This window comes from Eumetopias jubatus, unplaced genomic scaffold, assembly GCF_037043125.1.
Source record: "Eumetopias jubatus isolate StellerSeaLion01/CBP00866 unplaced genomic scaffold, mEumJub1_p1.0 scaffold_2, whole genome shotgun sequence".
NCBI lineage: Eukaryota > Metazoa > Chordata > Mammalia > Carnivora > Otariidae > Eumetopias > Eumetopias jubatus.
In genome coordinates, this window is record NW_028274808.1 from 122157846 (window position 1) to 122181956 (window position 24111).

A 24111-nucleotide genomic window follows, 5' to 3' on the forward strand; every position below is an offset into this window, starting at 1 on the left:
TGAAATTGTGGTAAATCAGGAGAAAAAAGAAGTATAGCCCAATGGCATTTGGTGTGAATCACCCTAATTCATGAAAATCACTTTCCTTTGGGAAAATGTGTTTTAATGCTACCCAGGAGCAAAATTAATTGTATACTCACATACAACACACATACCACACACAGGTAAAGAGAAAAATTATATAGTCATCCAATGGACATACTCATTTTTGATCACTTGGGTGCCTTCTTTTATATCCATCTCTATGAGGCTAACTAAAACAAAAATTACACTCGGATAACTCTAAAGTCTGTTCATATCAATTGCAGGTAAGTCATTCTCCTTGGATAATGAAGGCCCAGATGAGGAAAAAAACTTTACTCAAACAGACTGATACAAATTTTCATTTCAAGATAAGCAGGTATCCTAGAACATGGTTCTCAAAATGGGGTCCCCAAAACCCTTTCAGAGGATCATAAAACCAAAACTACATTCATAAAAATACCAAGATTTTATATGCCTTTTGTACTGTACTGATATTTATACAATGGTGCAGAAACAGTGGTGGGTAAAACTGCTGGGGTTTTATTATCAATCTAGTCAGTGGCACCAAATTCTGTTGGTGGTCATCATATTCTGCCCCATCACACATTCACAGTAAAATAAATGCTATTCTTCTACGCAATTTTTTTAATTTTGCAATTTTTTTTTTTAAGTAGGCTCCACACCAACATGAGGCTTGAACTCACAACTCTGAGATCAAGAGTCACATGCTCTACAGACTGAGCCAGTCAGGTGCCCCAGCAATATTTTTAATTTTGAAAAGTTATTTTTCATAAAAATACATGGTAATGTGAGTTATTATTTTAAATGCGATATTAAATAATTTAAATTGTCTCCATTTTAATTTCTAATATGGTAAATATTGATAGAGATAGCCCATATTTATAAACAAAAATTCTATAGGGTCTTCTTCAATTTTTAAGTGTCTAAAAGAGTCCTGAGACCAAAAGTTTAAAAACCACTGCCAAAGGATTACCTAACTTTTATAGGAGATGGAAAACAAAACAAAACAGAACATGGAATAGAGATTCTGAAATTCAATGATGTGCTTGGCAGATGAAGTAACAGGAAAAGAAATAAAAATTAAAAGCATGGTAGGAATCCTAGATTTTGGTATTTGGATATTTTGAGCAAAATTACATTAAGCGCCTGAACATTTATTTTATTTTGCTTATTTGAGTAGAAACTCCACTTAAGCCTAGGAGAATATTCCATGGTTGGGTCTGTTTGCCTATTTCAGTTACAACTTAGTATGTTATCAATAGGTTTTTTTTTTTGGAGAGGTAGGATTAAGTAGGGGTCCTGTTTGTCTGGAATAAATTGGTATTAATTCTTATTGCTGGAAACAAATGATTAAGTTTAATCACTTTTTCTTATTGCCCAAAGAAAGCTTGTGAGTGGATTTCAAAGGATGGTAGGTGACACTCATTATGGATGGGTATCAGGAGTATGACTTTTAAATCAGAGACTAACTGGAAAACATTCTTAGAACCAGATATAGTTCACATTCTCTAGAACTGAAAAAGTGAAACAGTGCAGGACTGAGAATTTTTGCATCCTTCAGTGAATACCAGCAACTCCAGGGGAATGTTTATCAGAGCTCAACAAACACAATTCACAAAATGCAACCCAGGCCTGTACACAGCAAACACTTATGTGTGAAAGACAGTCTTTAGACAACACAATGTCATAAATGTCTGAAGACTTTTAAAGATTGCTCCTGACACACATCACAGACAAATACTGACCAAAATACAGAATTACAAAATATCAAGATGACACAGGCCCTACATGATCTATGGGGAGGAAGAGGAAGAAAGGCACTGAGGGGGTGCAATACAGATGCATATACAAAGAGATATAAGGCAATCAACGCATGCGCTGGTGTGAACACTTACCTACCTACATTTGAATTTCAATGGTTCCAAGTTCTTCAGGTCACACTCATGGAAACTCCAAAGAATGGAGATCTGGAGAGAAGATCTTAAGTTGAAGAACCTTTGTCCCCCTGAGTTTTAAGTTTAATGTTTAAAACATTGGTATAGATTATAGGTCCAGAAAAGAATCCCAGTAACTCAACTGAAGTTATGTTGATCAATTACTATAAAGAATAAGTTTCTTAAGAAGACTGCAACACATGTTTACCTTATTCATAAGAAAAGGCCCTTATAGACAATATTATAAGATTATTAAGCTTAACAGTAAATAGGACTTAATGATGAAACTGTGTCAAAAAAAGATATACACAATTCAAAATACATAGTCTCTACATTAGTATGTATATATAGTATGTATACTATTCATACTATAAGGAGTACAATATTCCTATTTACAGGCTTGCAAAAAAAACCATCTACAATCAAGTGAATTATATACAGTTGAAACAATAAACACTAGCAAATATAAATCTTGATGAATTGTAATACAAATTAGATAAAAGCCATTTGGGCATAATAAAGACTGAAGAAAATTGCCCCTGACTAATGGCATATATATATTTCCAAAAAAGGACACAAAAATTAAAAATGATGTAAAACAGGGAACAGAAATGTTAAGTTTAAACAAGTTGTAGTGGATTAAATAGTGAAAAGTAAACTGACTTTACAGCTGCCAAGAGGATGATTTGTAGTTAAAAACTTTATACATCCACATGTGCATGTACACAGTTTTCAGTTACTTATTACTTAATATCTTTTTGTTTGGTCAGGAAAGTGGAGAACTTTTATTTAAACCTGTATTGAGCATATAAAAGTAAAAATATTTACATGTGTTTAAAATTAACTTTAACTCAATTATTTTAAAAGCCCTCTTTAAACAAAACATGCATTACGTGTTCTACACCCAGATTATCCCTATAATTTGAACCCCAGGTTATACATTTTAATGACAAATAGTAATTTCAATGAAAAAAAGAGAACCAAGATTCATTAGCACTGAGAATACTGGAGGTTTAAAACAACACATGTACACAATTCTTATTTTCTAACAGTTAAAAAATAGAAAAGAATTCAAAAGTTTCTTCTGAAAATAAGAGTCTCTACAAGAGCAAAATCTCCCTTTTGTAAAAGTTTTAGAGATAATCACAAAATTACGAGTATAATGTAAAACAATAGCAAAAACAAAAACCCCAAAGCAAAATCACAAGAGAAAGGAAAAATGTTTTATTATCCTTAAGAGACCTACCCATATACCGTTCTCAACCCAATGACACTTAGAGTGATTATGTCTTAATCTAGTAGATAATTTTTTCCCCTTGGGCTCACTTCAGGTTAAATTACTACTACAGATCAGCTCTTGTAATGAATACTGCTACAAAGGAAATTTCTACAGATGTGACTACTCTGATTAAAGGAAACTCTATGCTTTCATCTCAGAAAGAAACTAGTCTTTTAAAGATTAAGACTTTTTTGTTTGTTTGTTTTCTTTTAAGAGGACTACTGCCAGCCATTGCTTAAGCAGCTCTTAGTGGGAGAAATATATCCTGTCTCTGCTCTCAAATGGCATTGCTGAAAGAAAGGCCATATCCATGGAGGCGTTAATTTAAGCCTACATTTTTGCACAGCAAATTAAGCTCAGTGCCATGTTAATGTACATCACAACATGTATACCTTACAAATATATATATATTTAAAAACATAAAAATTCTTTGTTTTACAGAAGGATTTACTGGCTTAAAAGAAAACAAATATTACTAGTTATCCTGAAGCATTACTATTATTAATTTAAAATTACATGGAAATTCTTTGCAACACACAAACTATGTTAATAAGATACATTACATAACCAAAAGATTTCTGATTTCTAGCCAATCCCTGTTTTTTAAACAGTATTTACTTAAAAATTTTTCATTTAAAAAAATATAGGCAGTTTGGTCTTAACTGGATTTTACTTGTAGTTAGAAGACAGACGTCACTTGTATAATTTTTATACAAGTGATTCTACATATGATACTTCTCTGCCTTGAGTTTTTCTCTGAATGGCTATTTTAAGTAGTCCACATTGAAGATGGACTGATAGGTGGCCAAAATCCATTATTCATCTCTGGCTTTAGCCTTAGCTCTTGGAAGGCCAAACATCTGAATACTTACTTCAGTGTTATTTCTGGCACCTACAAACCTGTACATGGTCAATAATCATGGGCTTGATACCATCAAGTTTCAACTGGCATAGTAACATCAATAATAAAAACAAAGCCTAGTGTTCAGTTTTACTATCTAAATATTCATTTTTAAATTTAGGTAAGCATTCCATATATAGAGAAAATCTCCCTATGTGCTTCATATGCTGAAATTCTGTCAGTTGAAAAGTAAATGTATATTTATATTGCAATACTTAGAATGTGGCAATAACTAATGATGGTGAACAAACTATACAAATGTAAAAATTAAATCAAGGCAGAAAAATAGAGATCAGATTACTTATCCTCTTTAGAATTTACAACATAAAATAAAATAAATGTTAGGAGCTGTTTTTAATTTTTAGTTACTTAATTTCATTCAGGCCATGAATCTTCCAAAAAGAAGTTCAAATTGGGAATTCTTTATATCTTGTGATGATGAATTAAAATCAGAAAGCCAACCCTGCCACCTCAAATTTTTACTATGAGTAAAATCTTGAAAATAATATTCAGGGTGCCTGGGTGGCTCAGTCGTTAAGCGTCTGCCTTCGGCTCAGGTCATGATCCCAGGGTCCTGGGATCGAGCCCCGCATCAGGCTCCCTGCTCAGCGGGAAGGCTGCTTCTCCCTCTCCCACTCCCCCTGCTTGTGTTCCTTCTCTTGCTTTGTCTCTCTCTGTCAAAAAAATAAATAAAACCTTAAAAAAAAAGAAAATATTCAATAACACCTATGATTAATTATCTTCAATCCAGACATAAAGCAAATAAAGAAAGAAAAACATCTTAGAGAATAAGGAACCCCAAACATATTTTGCTGCTCTATTGCCTTCAGTTAAAATTTGGTATCTATTTAGTATCACAATGCTATATGCACCACTATAATCTGATTATAAGAAAATCTAGGAAGCTGAAAATGCTAAGTATTGTTTCTGTAATATAATGCCAACGTTTAAATCATTAATGAAAAAACTATAATCATTTCATTTTTTTGTCAAAAAATTTCAGATTCTTGCATTCAGAAGTTCATTCTGTAATGGTCAAAGCTAAATATTAATGCCACTACTTGACCATGTGGAATTAAACCAAATGTGCATTTTGTACACTTCTACTAAAATCCAAGTTCTTAGCTTATCCATTAAGTAATAGCATTATTATAGCAATTTTTTGGAAGGATTATGATGAAAAGCTAGGCTAGTCTAATAAGTCAAATTTAATAGACCAAATTAGCAGGAGGCACAAGAACAACTAACTGTTCTGTCATTCAGTAAAACAATTTGTTTAAAATGACATTTGTAGCAGAACTTCTTGAGCGCAACCTGGCTAAGTAAATTCAAATGCTGTTAGACAAACAGTAAAAATTCAGAAATTTTTTACAAAGAGAAAACAGTAAATAAAGAATTACACAATATATGTTTTTAAAACCTAAAAACTTCTCAGTTGCACAATAAAAGTCTTTTAACACAATTTAACACACTAGAGTATTTTAATTTTACAAACTAGGCTTCAAAAGATGCAAACTAAAAGCACATCTCGCAGGCCTTTTAAACAAGGGAAAAAAATGAACAGAAAATACACTGAAATGATATATTGGAAAATTAATATAATTATGGGAAAAAAGACAGTAAGTTACAAAGAAAAAATTTTACATTTTGATTTTTTTTACCTTAAAGTTAGGCAAAAAGTTTTTAGTATTTAGGAATTATATGTAATTATTAATTAGCCTGTACCCATAGTAAATAAACTGTGGAAACAGTTCCTCACTTATGCAAAGGAACTCATTTTCTAAACATCTAATATCTAGGAAGTATTCTTTCTTACCTGTAATAAAGTAATACCAAAACATAAAAATAAACAAGTAGCTAAGGTGAAAGTGCTTTTTAGTTTTTAATCAGGATTATTCCTTATTAATTTCTATTCTTCCTATTTTAAGTATGAAGAAAAAGTAAGCCATCAGTCACCAGAAAAATGAATAATAGTTTGATTAAAATTGTGAAATTGTTGCTACTGGTTGAAATGAAGGTAGCAGCTAAAATTAATTACATATTAAGTAATCTTTAAGTTACAGAGAAAATACTTTACAGGCCTATTTTAAACAACTGAATTTATGTACTGGGCTAAATACTTAATCTCAATTGTTAAACCCATGCCTTTGAGTTCCATTCCCAAAACCACAGATGGCCTCCCTTCAAACATAGTTCAGTTATCATGAGTCTATACAGCAAATAAATGTGAGAATTATTATAAGAGTATCCCAGAGAGATTTTAGGAGCCACAAAAAAAGAGAAATTTGTCTTTCAATAGGGAGCTATTAAGATACTAGAGAAAAATCAGCTCTATTTGAAAAATCATACATATACAATTAAATATAGATCAAATGTATACATATATCATATCCTCAAACTGATATCCCAAATATCCAATATAAATCATATTCCTCATATATCTATATATGTATATTTCACATATATAATATAGGTTACATGAAGAAGCCAGTCATAAACTGTGTATGTTAATCATTTTAGAAGGAAACTGATTTTTTTTTTTTTTTTGATTTTTCCTTTCTTGATGGCATGTTTATTTCTTCTATTTTTCTCTCTTATGGCACAGCCTATATAAAACAAGTAACTTTCGTCTTTACTTTAGTGCTTACTGTCAATAATTTTCTTAAGAATTATAACAGACTTCTCCCTGTATTTTATTTCTCTAGCATAGGTATATTAAGAAAAAAATTAAATTCTCAATTACAGAGTTTTCCAAGAGATATTTACTGATTAATCATGGTCATCACGGGTATTACATATTACATGTAAGATAATAAAAATGGTGACCATCACTAGATTCCTGAACAAGGTGTTAAATAACTCTGGTGCTCTGCTTTTGATTACTGGCTTCCATTCAAATTGCAGTCAACTTTCAAGTATACATGTGCAGATTTTTTAAGTTTGTGGATCATCTATGGTAAATTTTTGGCACCATCATCAGGATGTTTTCAATGCCACTTTCTGCTACTACAATGAACATGAATAGGGAATATCAAGTAATATAGTGGGCAAGAGTTTGTAATGCTTCTAAATTAATAAAGGAAATACATTCCAAAAACCCATTTTTCTTCCAAGTATTGATTTTGTTAATAAAAAAATTTTAGACAATACTAAATATCCAGAAGTCAATAAATATTTGCCAAACTTCTACTATAGGCTAAAACGGTGTTATGTTTGAAAATAGATCTGAACAAAATTTTTAGCCTTTGCTGCAATATTTTGGCCTTGGGTAACCAAAGTAGAAAAAAAGATACCCAAGAAACTAATGAGATAAAAATATCTGTAATAATAGGTCTGAGTTTCTTGTTTATAGGATAAGTAATAGATGAAGAAAATATAGGAAGTTCAGCATATTTCCTAAAAACTGGATATCAAATTGTCAAGATGCTTTGCTCTAACCACAACTGTCAAACACTCAGACTATTTTGGAGAGCCACAGAATTCAAGAGTGCTTTTCTGCCATGTGAAAAATAGGTATGATTTTTCCCAAAAGGATAAATTTTAAATGATTTTTATTGAAAAAAATTTTTTGTCTTATTCTATTTAAACAAGATTTTATTTATACAATATTATGGATACAACCGTTCTGGCTAAGCAATTATAACTTTATTCAGATATTCCACACTTACCAGTTTGGGTATAAAAAATTTTAATTGCTTCACAAATGGGGAAATGAAAGAATATACCCAGCTCATAGCTTAAAAGTGTACATTCCAGAGCTGGTTCAAAAATTTTAAAACTCATGAACCTTGAGTTTTATATAGTTTTATCAAAGGGTACAAAAATACCTTTAGCACATACATTTTTTCATAATATATCCGTCTTGCATTTGGTTAGGAATTTTTTTTTATTCCCTATTTAATGGATTTAAAAATTGGATATGCTCACAGTTGTCTACCAGATGGACAGGAAGACATCTTAAGTCTCAGTCTGGTGTCAATTTACTTTTAGGACTAATATACAATTTGAAAATATTATTATCAAGGAAACTATGTTGGTGGATCTTTGTGACCATTTTCAGCACTCTCTTATCTTTACATTTAAAAAAAATTATCTGTGAAGCTAAAGCAATAACTTCTTATGAATAAGGCTTAATTTACTGGGGCTGAGGACAGAGTTAATTTTTCTGGTAGAGTAACAATTTATCACTCAACTCTTCTACTCAGTTACTAGCAGAGGCTTACGTACTGAAATTCAATAGCAAATACACATAAAAAGGAACTTCATTTTCCAGTGCTAATAAAAACTGCTTCATGAATTTCAAAAGGCTTATTTTTTTTTTTTTTACTCATCTAGGGGTACACGATCAATATCAAATGATCTAAAGTTAGCCAAAAAGACCTAATATTTAAGTAGGCAAGTCTTTAAACACACATTTTAAAGAAAAGAGTAAGTAATCAACAAAAACAATAATTATTTGCAATAATTATGTAAAATGAAAAGAATATAATTTAAGTTAAAGAGTATTATGGAGAAAAAGAATCACTTCACAAACTATGATCCCCATGACAGACAAATGTAAATACAAGCAGAGGAAAGAAGATAGTTAAACATTTGGCACCTGTTTTTTAAAATACTAAAGATAACTTTACTTCTATTTTATCTAATAAGTTTTGAAAGCTTCATTCCAATCACAGTTTTAGAATAATGGAACAAAAACACTTCTGCTCCAATAATGTTCTGAGAAAAGTTAATCAAGGTTTCTGAAGTACCTAAGTTATTTTTTGAGAATACTTGCAAGCCAGGAAAAAAGCCTACCCTTAACCAAACAAATATATTATGCATTTCAACTGTGGACTCAGAATGTTGTTAATCATTTCCTTCTCAATACACATGTCTACATATTGTGATATCCTACTATAGGGAGTCAAAGGAAACCACAGTCTTCTTTGGATTAGAATTAGTGATAATTTTAAAGACCATTTGGCCATTTGATATGCTTTTGTACAGATCTTTGAACAACGGTTTCCTCAAACGACAATGAGTTTAAAACCATAACAACATTATTTTTTTTTATATCCAAAGCTGCTCTAATAACTTCGTGGCTAGTTTCTTTCATTTATCTTTCTAAACCATTCTCCCACTTAGCATCTTGTCCCACCTTCTCTGGTGTCCAAGATGAACACTCAGTGAAGATGGGTGTCCAAGATGTCCCAAATGAAGCTAAAGCAACATGAACAACTGGCCAATGATTTCTTAATGCAATTCAGATATGTGTGCATTATGGTCAAATTTCAATTATTTAGGAACTAGCTATTCATTTTGTGGATTACCCAGACTCTCTCATTTCTGTTTCTCCTGTTCATTTTCTCTTCAAAACTGATTGTACCACAGGGGAAAAAAAAAGTGGTAGTAGCTGACCCTATAAAGACTATCATTTGTTGCTAGCTTGAGTTTAATAGGCTATCCATTTGACAAATAATAATTATTTCTTACTATTATTGGAAATTTTAATTCAGAGGTTATCTGGTATCCTGTGTATAGGATGTGACCTGAGGAAACATTCTAAGTTTAGCTTGTACAGTGCTAAAAAAGCACATGTAATCCAACATTTAAAAATCAGGTGTCATATGGAAAACTAGATTTGCAGCTTCCCCCCCATCTCCAAATGAAAGATATGGAAGTATCTGGCCAAAGTGCTGTTAGAAACTATGGAGTAGAGAGTAGTGGCCCTCCCCGTTCACTGAGACAAAGGCAGCAGTCCTCACTGTTTGTGGTTGTCTCTAACACCAAGGCCAAATGCCAGTAGCCACTGATCATCACGTTTGTCTTTTTTTTTTTTTTTAATTATTGAGAATATTTCTTTGGACTCATGACTACCAAAAGTGAAAAATGAAAAATATGCCTAAAGGTCCACGTGTTTCTAGAACACATCAAAGAATGATATTACATGTTCAATATGGAAATAAAATATGTCTCTGTCAAAGACTACACCTTAAGATGCCATTATAAAACAAACCACAGAAAGACCTTAGGTGTGTTATAGCCTAGAAACCTATCAGAATTTTTGAGTGTTGGATCCATACTGTAACTCATATGATACATTTTTGTGACATTTAAAAGTACAGTGAAGCTTTCATATCACCATTTTTACGTTCATTTAATTAACAACCATATAGGTTATCTGAAAATTCTGACATATCATTTGTTGCCAGGTTTTAAGAATGTTTTACAGAGAAAAGAAACTTCTATTGACAAGTATTTACTAAATTTCTAAAATCAGAAACTGCAATTACTCTGAACTTTTTCTAAGGCCAGAGTTTATTAAAAGATTTTTTCTATTCTGACAAGTAAATCTAGTATCTAGATAAAATAATCTTACTAATATAGTGTTTGTGTTTTAAAGCTACTCCTGACATTAATATAAAGTAATAAACATGAAGCTATTTTAATATTGTTTATTTTTAAAATGTGAGTGAGAAATATTAAAGCATACCATTATGTTGTTTTTGTTTTTGGTATTAGTTAACATGGGTAACCCTTCAAAAACTCATCCCATTTAATAAATTAGAACATTATTTTTGAAACACTGTGATTTAATGTTGGCTAATTATTAATTTTATATGCCACTTATGAATTCTTTGCTCATAATTTTTCTAAATATTTTTGGTCTGTGCTACAGTAATGATTTTTAATCTCCCCCAGAGATAAAGCAAGTTTTCAATTTTGTTTACCATTCTCATTGCTATAGTTCATCAGCATGCCACAAAAGACAGTCAAGAGCTTCTCATTGGCGGGATCTGTTATACTGCACAGTGACCTTAAATGGTCAATTACAATCTGTGCACCACCTGCTTGGTCAACTGCACTTCTGCCCTCATCTGTAAAACAAAGAGTTAAATTAAAAATAAAAGAAAAAAGAAATGTACCTTACAATTTCAAATATAAAACATAACAATGTTATTCCTTATTTAGTGAGTTAAGTAGAAAATAAACCTAGGCAGGGCATTAAATATGTCTTTTTGGGAAAACAAAACAAGTAAACATGGAAATGGGGGTGGGATGGGGAAAAGAGACAATCACTTTTTCAGAGAAAAAAAATTATTCTCCCTGGCATCATATAGAAGCTTAAAGAACTCTGTGTCCTCGGAATGTATGACTAGCACATGTGAAAATTTTCACCTCCTCTTTCACAAATGACAATTCTGTGTAAGAGAACAAAACAGGAACAAATATTTTATAGAATTTTTTTTTCTCAGCTTGGAAGCCACTAAATATATCTTTCTATGAGTGTTTCTCAGTTATTATCAAAGAAAACCATCTAACTCACATAATTCTAGATCACAATAAGGGTCTTTTAAATGGCATTTCTATAGTCCATAAGCATGTTCCTTTTCTCAATTCTTGCTACCTTATGTTTCATTTTTCCTTATTCCCTCCATTCTAGAACACACCAATGTACCTCAACATTACAACCAGTGCTCAAAATGATGGTCAGACATACCTTCTGTCATGTATACATATATATTACATAGAACAGATGTCATTTAACTGTTGGAATATATAAAGAGCTTTAGAATACTTTTTAACCCCTGAAGGTAGGAAAGAGATGAAAGAAAGAGTATCTGTCTTTCTAAACCTGACTTTCCTCATATAAAAGAAACAGGAGAGCTATAAGTATAAGCCACATATGTGATTTAAATTTACTAGTAGCCACATGAAAAAAAGAAAAAGAAACAGGTAAAAAATTAATTTTAATAACCTATTTTATTAAATCCAATAAAACATCATCCCAATATGCAATCAATATACAGATTATTAATGAAATATTTTAAATTGTCCTTTTTGTGATAAATCTTTGAAATCTGATTGTACTCTACACTTACAGTCACATGTTAATTCAGACTAGCCACATTTCACAATTGTTTAAGAGCCAAATCTGGCTAGTGGCCACCATACTGGACAGGGCAGCTACAGAATCATGGTCTAAAGGGTCAGTGAAAGAAATGGCTCACAAGGGCATTATAGCTACTAAGTAAATGAAAGATTTTCATTTTTCTAATAAGAAAACTGAAACTAAGGTCATATCTTTATAATTGTTGCTGAATCATATTAGACAATGAAACAATATATATCAGTTCTTATGGTGTACACACACACACACCCCTCATATAGCAGGGCCTCATAAATACTTGCTTGATAACTTTGAAAATTTTTCAGGAAATCTATACTCGAGTGAAATAACTTAATTTTGTCCACTTAGCTTTACTGTATTGTTATATAGTTGCAGGACGGGAACCTATGCTCATCAGCTAATAAAATCACAGAAAACTCCTAATTGTCAGGGTAACTAGTCAGATAAGCCAGCCAAGAACACTGGTCATATCTCATTTAGAAATCTAACATCCGAAGTTTTACTGTCCAATAACATAAGTGTAATGTTGGGCAATCTGTATGGGGATGATGTCAGAGAAAACTGAACATTATGATTACAAATCTAAATGTTCAGACCTTCAATAATAAAAATATACACTATATGCCATGCCTAAAATGTGAAGCTTAAATGGTCTTTGATTCAAATTGCTGATTAAATATGGACTTTCAAAATATAAACCAAATAGGCTTAGGACTTAGAAATCTTAGAGAATTGCTAAACTAAGCCTTAAATTCATGTTCTAGGAAACTAAGACTTAAAAACCTTGTGGAGCCTATTTGCCATGAATTTTAAAAGCTAAGCTGGCTTCCTATCAACAGTTAACTATTTGGGGCGCCTGGGTAGCTCAGTCAATTAAACGTCCGCCTTCAGCTCAGGTCATAATATCAGGGTCCTGGGATCGAGCACCCACCTTGGGCTCCCTGCTCAGCGGAGAGTCTGCTTCTCTCTCTGCCCTCCCCTGACTCATGCTCTCACTCTCTATCTCTAATAAATGAATGAAATCTTAATTTTTTTATTTTTATTTTTTTAAAGATTATTTATTTGACAGAGAGAGAGCATGAGTAGGCAGAGCAGCAGGCAGAGGGCGAGGGAGAAGCAGGCTCTCCGTTGAGCAGGGAACCCGATGCAGGACTCAATCCCAGGACCTTGGGATCATGACCTGAGCCATAGGCAGTTGCTTAACCAACTTAGCCACCCAGGCACCCCATGAATGAAATCTTAAAAAAAAAAAAAAGTTAACTACTCAGTATTCAAAATATTCAATAATGTAATAAATTTTTATACAAATTTATTCAACAAATCTGTTCATATTTAATAATGCAATAAATAACGTAATTACAATTAGAAGGCAAACCACCTATTTATGTTTGAGAACCACAGTGGTTTTCTTCTTTTCCTTTCCTTCCTTCTTCAGTTCCCTTCCTCCCTCCCTGACCTGTTTAGATTATTTACAACATAGCTCTTCACTCATGTATTATCAGCAGTTGATTACAGAACATAAACTCAATCTCTGTATTAGAAATTACATTATACCAAATCTGAGAAGAAAAATAAAGCACATATAGAAATAGATATCTAAGCTAAAAAAGTATTAACCACTACTACAGGAATGTTTATGTAGTTCCTTCCTCTTCCCCTTTTTTGACAAGCCATCCAGGGAAATAAGGTTAAAGATAATTTTATTAACATATTTTAAAGAACTGGAGGATGCAAAGGAATAAATGACAATGCTGTATTCTATTACTCTACCAAAACCAGTGAAAGACTATGTCTTTAAGGGTATCTTACGAATCATTTACAATACATATTAGATCATCTGTCATTGCACAAGTCCATATAAATTGTTCTCCCACAATAAAGGTAGCTCTACAGTTTTATGTTACAATATTAAAATGAGTATTATTACTGTTCACTAAAAATAATTTACAAAAGGTCCCTTATGTCCCTTATCCTAAACTTTCATATCTCTGAAATATAGGCTGACTTTTAACTCTTCTCATAATAAATAATTCCTAACTTGTGAAGCATCCTGCACTGTCACTTCTAGAAATCTAATTCATTTCTTAATTTTCCATAATTATGAGGTTTCCAAACACTGGGTCAAAGTGCAGCCCACCAACTCTTTAGGCCCTGCTAGATTCTTTAATGATGACGTGTCATATGAAAGAAGTTTCCAGCACAAGTATATTTCTTCACAGTAGGTAAGAGCAGAGCTATAAATCTAAAGAGATACTGCACTTCCATTACCCTTCAGCAGCCAAGAGCAGGAAGCAATAAAACTTGCTTGTCATGGTTATTATGTCTCACAAATGAGAAAAAAAATGTTACCAAAAAAAGTTACCAAGGTGATATTCCATTATCAGGTACAAGTTATATAGTAAGGCTGAGGAAAGAACCTAAAATAACCACTGAATACAATCATTGTGACATGTTACAGTGTATTCTAATTTCAGATTTACTTGTATGTTTCTCCAACTAGGCTCTCTCTCTGTTCTAGGCAACAAATGCCCAGTACATAGTAGACACTCAGTATTTACTGAATAAATGGGGCCTTTGCTTAGATTTTGGTGAATTATCATTTACCTAGAGGATGAATGTGAGTGCGTGTGTATGTGTGTGTGTGTTTGTCAAAAGAAACAGATAGAGAATGAGAATGAAAATCATTTACTTGCTTTTGTTTTTAACCACCACAATATGGTTATGGAATAGTTTACCTTTGCTTGTTGTTTGAACTTTATTTGAATGGAATCATGCTGTATTTATTCTTTTGTGCTTATCTTCCTATACTCAGTATTATGTTTGTGAATGCTTCCCACTGTATAATATTCATTGTATGAACACATCTCAATTATTTACCTATTCTTTTGATGAGTGTTACTTGGGTTGTTCCTACGTTTGGGCTATTCTTTACTATACATAGATGGTACTGTTGGTTCACTGAATTTGTGTAACTTCTACTTTCGTCATAAAGACGAACAGGTTGCCAAGGCCAGTGTATACTCCCTCCATCTGCATGTGAGTTCATTGCTTCACCCCTCCGCTACTGCTTGGGTATTATTTGATTTTTAAGGTTTAGGCAATCTGATAGGTAAGGTTGAACCTATTCCAAAATACACAAAAGCAGATCTTTGCTGACAGTCTGCTTTTCTGGACATTCAATGAGGCAATTAATTTGGTATTGAGTGTAGACAGCATTACATGAAAACACACACACACACACACAAACCCCAACAATCCAACCCACAACAGTTCAAAGAGAAAAGGAGAGAAAGAAACAGATAAATGCAGAGAAACACAGACGTTAGAATTTGAAAGAAAAAATGGAAAGACAGCTAAGTAGCTAGTAGAAAGTACCTATCAAGCCTATATAATAATATGAGTAGGTACAATTCTGGAACTTTCTTATATTCATGCTTTATGGAAAAGCCTTATAATAACCTCAGCAAATACATTGTTTTTTTTTATATAATTTCTGTCATCATCAGATTTCCAAAAGAGAAGATAGAAAGCTTAACTCTTTGAAAACACTAAGGAGAAAAACTGAGGAGGCAGCATGGTACTGGATGTAAAAGCAGCCTATAATCTGCAAAAGCAAGTTTTACCTAAAAGTAGTTTTTTACAATTTAAAAGTCCATGACTTTCATGCTGCTCCCACTTTTGTGATTTAAACATTTCGTATTTCTCAGAAATTCAGTATGAAATACAAATTTAAAAATCTATTTCAAAAATTATGCCTACATGCATAATGGATACTAGTTTCCTCCTACCCTCTAATTATTTGTATAACAACAGGATTTTGGTTCCTTATGCATCCATCTGCTCAAACTTACTTCCTAGCAAAAGTAATAATCCTTTGTGACATCAGGAATGGTTACTGTGGTGATGACTAGGATGCACACCTGAGAAAATGACGACCTGAGAGCAATAAATGGTAGTGGCTGATCATACTAATAAGCTCTCATCTAAATTTTGTTACAAATTACTACTGAGAAACATGAGAAAAGTATGTATGTATGGAGATACTGTTCAATAAATTAGCTTTTATGTTTTCAAAGAAATTGTAGCAAATAAAGAGTTCACCTTTAACATTCTGAAGGGACATGGATTTGTGACCACCTCCCTCTCTGTTTTCTATAAAAGCATCCTGCACATAATGATCGGCAAGTGCTAATTAATGATGCTGGCTGATCTTAGGCTGCACACAACACTACAGTAAGTGCTAGAGTGTTTGGTATACTGAAAAGTGGAACAGGGCATAAAAGCCATAAAGGCTTTCTAAGGTTACTGATGGCAAAAATGAAAGCCAAGGCATGGAGAAGATAAATACAAATGACATATTGTAAATGTACTTTAGAGATAATATTATGATAAGTGAATTAAGAAGATAAATGATAAACCTTATTTCTTTTTTCCTTTGTTCAACTTGGACTTTGCTTAAAGAGATCATGATGATTAAATATCAGCATTCTGAACTAAAACTTGGGAAATCTGAATTTTAATTCAACGTTCCCTCATTAAACACACAAAAAAGGTATAGCGAAATACTTTTGCCCTACATTAAGACAACAGCACTGTCTAGTATCAATTAAGAATCTGGTTTTGGAGATTTACTTCGAAAAAGTTCTTTGGTATCTCTCCCCCAAAAATCTTTTTAGAGTATCCACGAACTTAACAAATATTAAGACTAATCTATACACTACAACAGCTGTCCAAAATGCACGCTAAACAGAGAGTGGTTGATAGATAAAATCTATTCGACATAAAATTGGTTAAAAGCTTGAAGACGCACAGTACAATAACACAAGTTGCACATCCATATCAAAACTCAGAGTCACTAATCCATTCAATGAGATGCATTTTGAGAGTGAAACATTTCTAAAACTCCTAGAGAATGTGCTCTTAACATTTGAAAACACAGCAAAGAATGAGCAAATTACACAATCTTTTCTTAAACTTTGAAATTATAAGCCTCATAAGCATGGACAAAGTCTTAAACTGTGCTGCAGTATCTTTTCACATGTACCTTTCATATCACCCAAGAAGACCCACCCATGGGTCACAACTTTCTAAAGCTGCTCCGTTTCTCAACGTCTGCATTCTTAACAGAAACCACTGAGAAAACAGAAGACATCAAACAACCTTCCTCACTTTTCGACCTTCCTCTCCACTATTAGATCTAGGAGCATATGCATCATTTTCCAAACACTTTTAGTATCCCCTGTTATAATTTAAGTTCCATTATAGCTAAGTAACGGTCAAGAAAAGAAAGTGAGATTTTCAATATAAGGTAAAACTTTTACTCTTCAAGTAAAGAAAGCCGTAGACGTGTCATGAGCTAAGGTCTCCAAGGAGCTGAATGCAAAGAACATCTAATAATGAAATCCTAGGACTAGTGCTGGTTACTGAGAGTGGGAATCTGAATTTCTTTGTTACCTAAAATTTGAAGTGCTAACTTAAGAATTTCAATAATGTGGGTGCCTGGGTGGCTCAGTCATTAAGCATCTGCCTTTGGCTCAGGTCATGATCCCAGGGTCCTGGGATCGAGTCCCACAGGAGGCTCCCTGCTTGGCGGGAGGCCTGCTTCTTCCTCTCCCACTCCCGTGGCTTGTGTTCCTGCTCTCATTATCTCTGTCTCTGTCAAATAAATAAATAAAATCTTAAAAAATTTCAATAAGGTAAGGTAGAAGTTAATATTAGAAAAACTGTAATATCACTGAAGAAATGACTTATAAAGTAACTATAATAAGTTTCCAGGTTGCAAGTTTTGTTAAGTTTGACCATAAGAAAGCCTCCTAATCTCTGAGCTTCTTTTTTTTTTTTAAGCTCTGATACTCTCTTATTCATTTCTATTTCAACTTTTATTTCTACTCTGTGTTGTGTACACAGGAAGTACTAGTATATGCTGTGTTTGGTTTTGTTTTTCAATGTATTAAAAAAAAAACCCTCAAATCTTGCTACTTTAACTTTCCAATCATTAATCATTATAATTCAGGCACTTATTTTTATTTTCCCAAGTAACTATTACTAGAAACTACAAAGACTTATGGTAAATAAATCAAACATTCTTTTTACAAGCTAAGCTGGAAACTGAGACCTGGCTTTTTTCCTGCTGAGTTCTGAAAAATTATACTATTTAGAAATAATTTTTAAAGTGCTCTTAGTAAACACAAAGGTGATTCAGAGTAGATGCTTAAAGTCAAAACAATAACTTAAGTCCTTACTAGTATTAGTTTGCAAAAAGCAATCGCATTACAAAGGTGCCACAATAAAATTTATTTTACTGAAGTTCTGCATTGCTTTTCTTCAGAATCCACTGCTATGCTACTTTTTAAACTCTGAGAACAAATTATTTTATTATGACAGAATCTGAACACATGTAAATATATTCTGAACAAGGATTTCGAAACAAAAGGCAACATAAATTGGACTCTTACATGTAGGGATGCAAATACTACTCTGAGTCTTTTTAGTCAAAACCAAACTATAGAGACTAGATTTTAAACTTCAAAGAGACCATTAGTTCTCAGTGAATGCCAGCCACATGTGTTATGAAATTCAGATGTCTTAGAAAGCTAAATGAACAATTACTGAAAATCCCCAAACTATCCCATTACTGAGCTAAGGAAATGACTGAATTGCCTAACTTTACCAGAACTCTATGAAACAATGCTCCAAATAAGAAGCAAATGGGACAGTTTATAAATATTTTCCTTAAATGTGATTTTTAAAAAGTTAGTTGCTTTTTTTTTCAAATTTACCTGAATTGAGAAGGAATCAAATATCAAAATTCTTCCTAGAAAGTTAAAATAAATTCATGACACAAAGATTTATTCATGAGTGTATTCTTAGCTTGCCTTTCAAATTCAGTAGTTTATTATCTTTACCTGTTTGAGATAATGTTACTGATTTGGAGTATGCTTTTGAGATACAGACATTATTCCTGGGTTAAATTGTGTTCCTCCAAAATATAAGCAAGTCCTATCCTCCAGGACCTCAGAATGTGACCTTATTTGGACACAGGGTCACTGCAGATGTGAACAGATAAGATGAGGTCATGCTAGAGTAGGGTGGGTCCTTAATGCAATATGACTAGTATCCTTTTAAGAGGAGAGAGATGCAGAGAGAATGCCATGGGAAAATATAAAAACACAAAGGGAGAAGACAGCATGTAAAGACAGAAGAGAATGGAGTTTACTGCCACAAGCCAGGAACTCCTTGAGGACACCAGAAGCTAGGAAAGCAAAAAAAAAAAATAAGCCTCTTTGCATACAGATTTCAGAGGGAGTACATAGTCTTGCTGACACCCTGATTTTGGACCTCTAGCCTCTACAACTACAATACAATAAATTTCTGTTGCTTTAAGCCATCCAGTTTGTGGTATTTTATTATAGCATTCCTAGGAAACTAATATACTTCTCCACATAAACAATGTGGAATATTCAAGCTTCATACCAAAAAAAAAAAAAGTATTTGAAATTTAAGTGAGCCTTTACTATATATTGAGATTTTATACATCTCACAGAAATTATGGCTTTCAGATCACTACCAATATATCTCAAGTATAATTAATATAGGATTTTAATTAATTGTCGGTATATATGTGCAAACTGTGATATGGGCACAACCAAAGGAAAATTAGTTATTTCCTCATTACTTAATCTACTGTCTTTGAATTTCTTTTCCACTTAGCATCAAAATGTTTAGAAAAGCATTTTTACTCTATGGACTAATAGCAATAGTGATGGAGGCTCTGCATGGTGCTTGTGACCCACAGTCTACTGTTGGAAGAGGAATAGGAATATGGAGGGAATCCCTTTGTGGTACGTGCATACCACATATGGTATATGCATACCACCTTCAGGCATGCACAGATGGCTAAAGGCTGAAGAGAAAGCAAGAACACTAAGCACTGCTACTCTAAGCACAAGGTAAGAGGAGCCCATTACTAAGAGAGCTTGAAGACTACTGCACTGAAATAAAGTTAGCAACAGCAAAGTATGAACCCAGTTCAACTTCTGACTAGATTGTCTGGACCTCCATCCTATACTAACTGCCTGAAATAAAAGGAAGTGTGCTTATTCCCGGGGATTAAATACTGTTAATTTCAATCTCTACTGTTTTTCTATACACAATGTCCAGCACTCAATAAAAAATTAACAGATATATTAAAAAAGAGAGGAAAAAATAACCCACTATCAAAAGGTAAACCAACCAGCAGAATGAGACTCATAGGTGACCTGTGTGTTAGAAATATCAGACAGGACTTTAAAAATAACTATGATTAATATATTAAAGGATCTAATGGAAAAGGTAAACAATATTCATGAGAAGAATTGGAATTTTGCTGAGAAATGGAAACTTTAGAGTTAAATGGAGATGCTACAAATGAAAAACACAATATTAAAGGTGAAGAATTATTTCAAGAGGCTGAACAGTAGACTCAATAAAACCAAAGAAAGACTCAGTAACTGTAGATCAAGAGAAATTATAAAAACTAAAACACAAGAAGACAAAACGAGTGAGGGAAAAACCCAGAGCACCTAAGAACTGAAAGAAAATAGCAAGCAATCTAATGTTAAGTGTAACTGGAATCCCAGAAGGGATAGAGAACAGGGTAGGAGAAATATTTAAAGAGTTAATGGCTAAGAATTTTCTAAAAATAATGAAGGACATCCTGCCGCAAATCTATGAGGCTTATGGAACCCCAAACAAAGCAAACAATAAAAATACACACCAAGCAGCCAAGTTGCTGAAAAATCAAAGAAAAAGAGAATCTCTTGAAGACAGCTGGGGGGGCTGGGGTGGGGAATTATTTTTGTAAGAGCAAAAATAAGAAAAACAGTAGACATCTCATCTAAACTATTCAAACTAGGAGACAATGGAATGATATCTATAAAATACTGATATGGTGCTTTAAAATGTTTTTTTTTTTTTTTTTTTTTTTTTTAAACCATCAACCCAGAATTTTTTATCCAGTGAAAATATCTTTCAATAGTTAGGGTGAAGTAAAGAATTTTTCAAACAAATAAAAGCTGAGAGAATTCACTGACAGCAAATCTGTTACGCAAAAAAAAAAAAAAAATGCTCACAATAGTTTTTCAGGCAAAAGGAGTACAATACTAAATAAAATTTGTACCTACCCAAAAATGAACACTGAAAATGACAAAAATGATAGTAAATATTAAAAAGTTTTCCTCCTATGTTTAAAGATAATTAACTGTCTAAAGTAAAAAGAACAATATATTGTGGGGTTTCTAACCTATGTAAAAATAAAATGTATGACAATAACAGCACAAGGTATAAGAAGAATTAGAAGTATACAGTTGTAAGGTTATTAAACTGTATGTGATGTGACATAATATTTGAAGGTAAACTGTGATAAGTTAAAGATGTATACTGCAAACCACAGGGCAACCACTAAAAAATTAAAAAGAGGTACAGCTAATAAGCCAATAATGGGAATACATGGGAAAAATAAAGATTACCCAATTTTTCCAAAAGAAATCAGAAAAAGATGGAAGGAATAAAGAAGAGTTCAGAAAAATCAGAAGACAACAAGATTTCAAGCCAAGCCAAACTCAACCAAAGTCACTTTAAATACATATGGTCTAAATCTCCCACTTAAAAGGTATAGATAGTCACAGATTGGATAAAAAAGCAAAACCCGACTATGCTATCTACAAATAACGCACCTTGTATATAAGTTTATTCAGAATAAAAATGAAGGAATGGTAGAAGATGTATTATGCAAACACTAATCAAAGGAAATTTGTGTCTATATGGTCAGACATAGTAGACACAGAACAAGCAGTATTACCAGGGATAAAGTAGGACATTATACAATGTTAAGACATAACAATCCTAAATAGACCTTCAATATTTACAAAATAAAAACTGATAGAGCTAGAAAGATTGGCACATTCAATTATAGAATAGGTGCTTATTTAATGTAAACTTAGCCTTTGTGTCAGGCACAGTGAATATAAACAGATTTACGAAGGCCTTGCTTTCACTGAGTTTCTATTTCCATGAGGAAGAAAAGAGTAGTAAACAGAATAAAAGCTTCAATACATTCTTTTACAGGGTTCTATGGAAGCACAGAGAAGATATATGTCTTCTGGAGGAAGAGATGAAGGAAAAAGGAGAAACGTGGTTTACATAAAACTTCAGATTTAAACATTCATGTCCATGATAAACATAAGTATAGTCACCTATAAATTATGAATACATAGTGAGATTTATACAGTAAAATTAAAGTGCTTTTTCTAGCTCACCTATAATCTAAGCTAACTCTTATTTAATAGAGTAATAGTTCTTTTTTTTCTTTTTAAAGATTTTTGTTTGACAGAGACACAGCGAGAGAGGGAACACAAGCAGGGAGAGTGGGAGGGGGAGAAGCAGGCTTCCCACGGAGCGGGGAGCCCAATGTGGGGCTCGATCCCAGGACCCTGGGATCATGACCTGAGCTGAAGGCAGACGCTTAACAACTGAGCCACCCAGGCACCCCAAGAGAGTAAAAGTTCTTAAAATACTAATAACATATATTACATAATCATTTTTGAGGCATCTCAAAACCTGTGACCAAATTAGCATTAATTCTCCTGTCTTTATTTATCAAACTTTTTTGGGGTTACCTATGATTCTTCATAAACTTGAGCTAGGTTTTGGGAATACAAAAATAACTGATTCATAGTCATGGAGAAAAAAGTATGAAGGAAAATATTTAAGCAGTAAACAATTATGTTTTTAGAATATAATGGAAGCACAAATAAAGAAATTAGTTTTATATGAAAGGGTTAGAAAAAGGTTCATGGTCATGTTTTCCAGAATGTCTTTCAAGACATCTATTATGTGTGTAAAAAGAAAGAAAATGTGTACTCTTGTGTTTAGATCCTGATTCCCTTATTAACTCTACTGAGGAAAATTTATGTAAAATAAACTACATAGATTTAAAATGTATAACTGATGAGTTTTGACAGTTCTGTATACCCTAGAAACCACCAATACAATCCAATTCCACAAATCTCTTTGCAAGCCATCTCTCCCTCCACCTCTGGCCCCAGACAACCAATGTTTTCTGTCACTATAGATTATTTTGCACTGTGTGTGTGTTGTGTGTGTGTGTGTGTATACACACATTAGATATAAATATGTATATTATATATATAGATTAATGCAGCATGTATTCTTTCAGGTCTAACACTCTTAGCTCAGCTTAATGATTTGGAGATTCATCCATAGTATCAGGTATGTAAGTGGTTTACTCTTTACTGCTAAAGAGTACTCCACCGTATGGATAGATCACTAATTTTTTTTTTAAAGATTTTATTCTGTATCACTATTTTTTTACTACATTTACCTATACTGATAGACATTTGGGTTGTTTCTAGTTTGAGACTACTGTGAATATAGCAGCACTGAATGATGAACTGAATGCTGAGTTGGGTAAATACCCAGGAATGGAACAGCTGAATCATATGGTAGGTATTGGTTTATGAGTGTATCACTACTGAACACTATTATTTAAAAGAAGAATGTGATGGGCACCTGGGTGGCTCAGATGGTTAAGCGTCTGCCTTTGGCTCAGGTCATGATCCCAGGGTACTGGGATGGAGTCCTGCATTGGGCTCCCTGCCCCTTGGGAAGCCTGCTTCTCCCTCTGCCTCCCTCTCTCTTTCTCTTTCTCTCTCTGTCTGTCTCTCATGAATAAATAAATAAAATCTTAAAAAAAAAAAAAAGAATGTGATGTGCCACTGAAAACTTTTGAGAAATTTTCAAATACTGTAAAAACTGAAAATCTTAAAAGACAATTAAGTATTCATGAGCATATAAGAGACACTTTAAGTGCTCATCAAACTGAAGTGAAACTTTAGCTGCTTCATAACTAGTTAAGCATAGGGCTTCTCCTTCTCCAAAATCAATTTGGCCACTACAGAGAAGCATCAGTGCCATTCTACAAAACTGCTTTTAATGTATAACTTTTCCAATTAATTTTATAATAAATAAACATCCAAATCACAAAATGAGAAATGAGGGT

At 32.9% G+C, this 24111-nt stretch overlaps 1 protein-coding gene across 5 annotated transcripts in view; it reads right to left on the reverse strand.

Moving 5' to 3' along the window:
* RAP1GDS1 (Rap1 GTPase-GDP dissociation stimulator 1) overlaps positions 1-24111 on the reverse strand; it is a 156750-nt gene that overhangs the window by 46055 nt on the left and 86584 nt on the right. For 4 of the 5 annotated variants that reach the window (XM_028117768.2, XM_028117767.2, XM_028117771.2 and 1 more), the window contains one exon: positions 10873-11019. The exons of the other annotated variant lie outside the window; for it this stretch is intronic. In XM_028117768.2, the coding sequence (XP_027973569.1) occupies positions 10873-11019 (147 nt within the window). The remainder of the gene's footprint in view (positions 1-10872; positions 11020-24111) is intronic. 5 annotated transcript variants of the gene reach the window in all.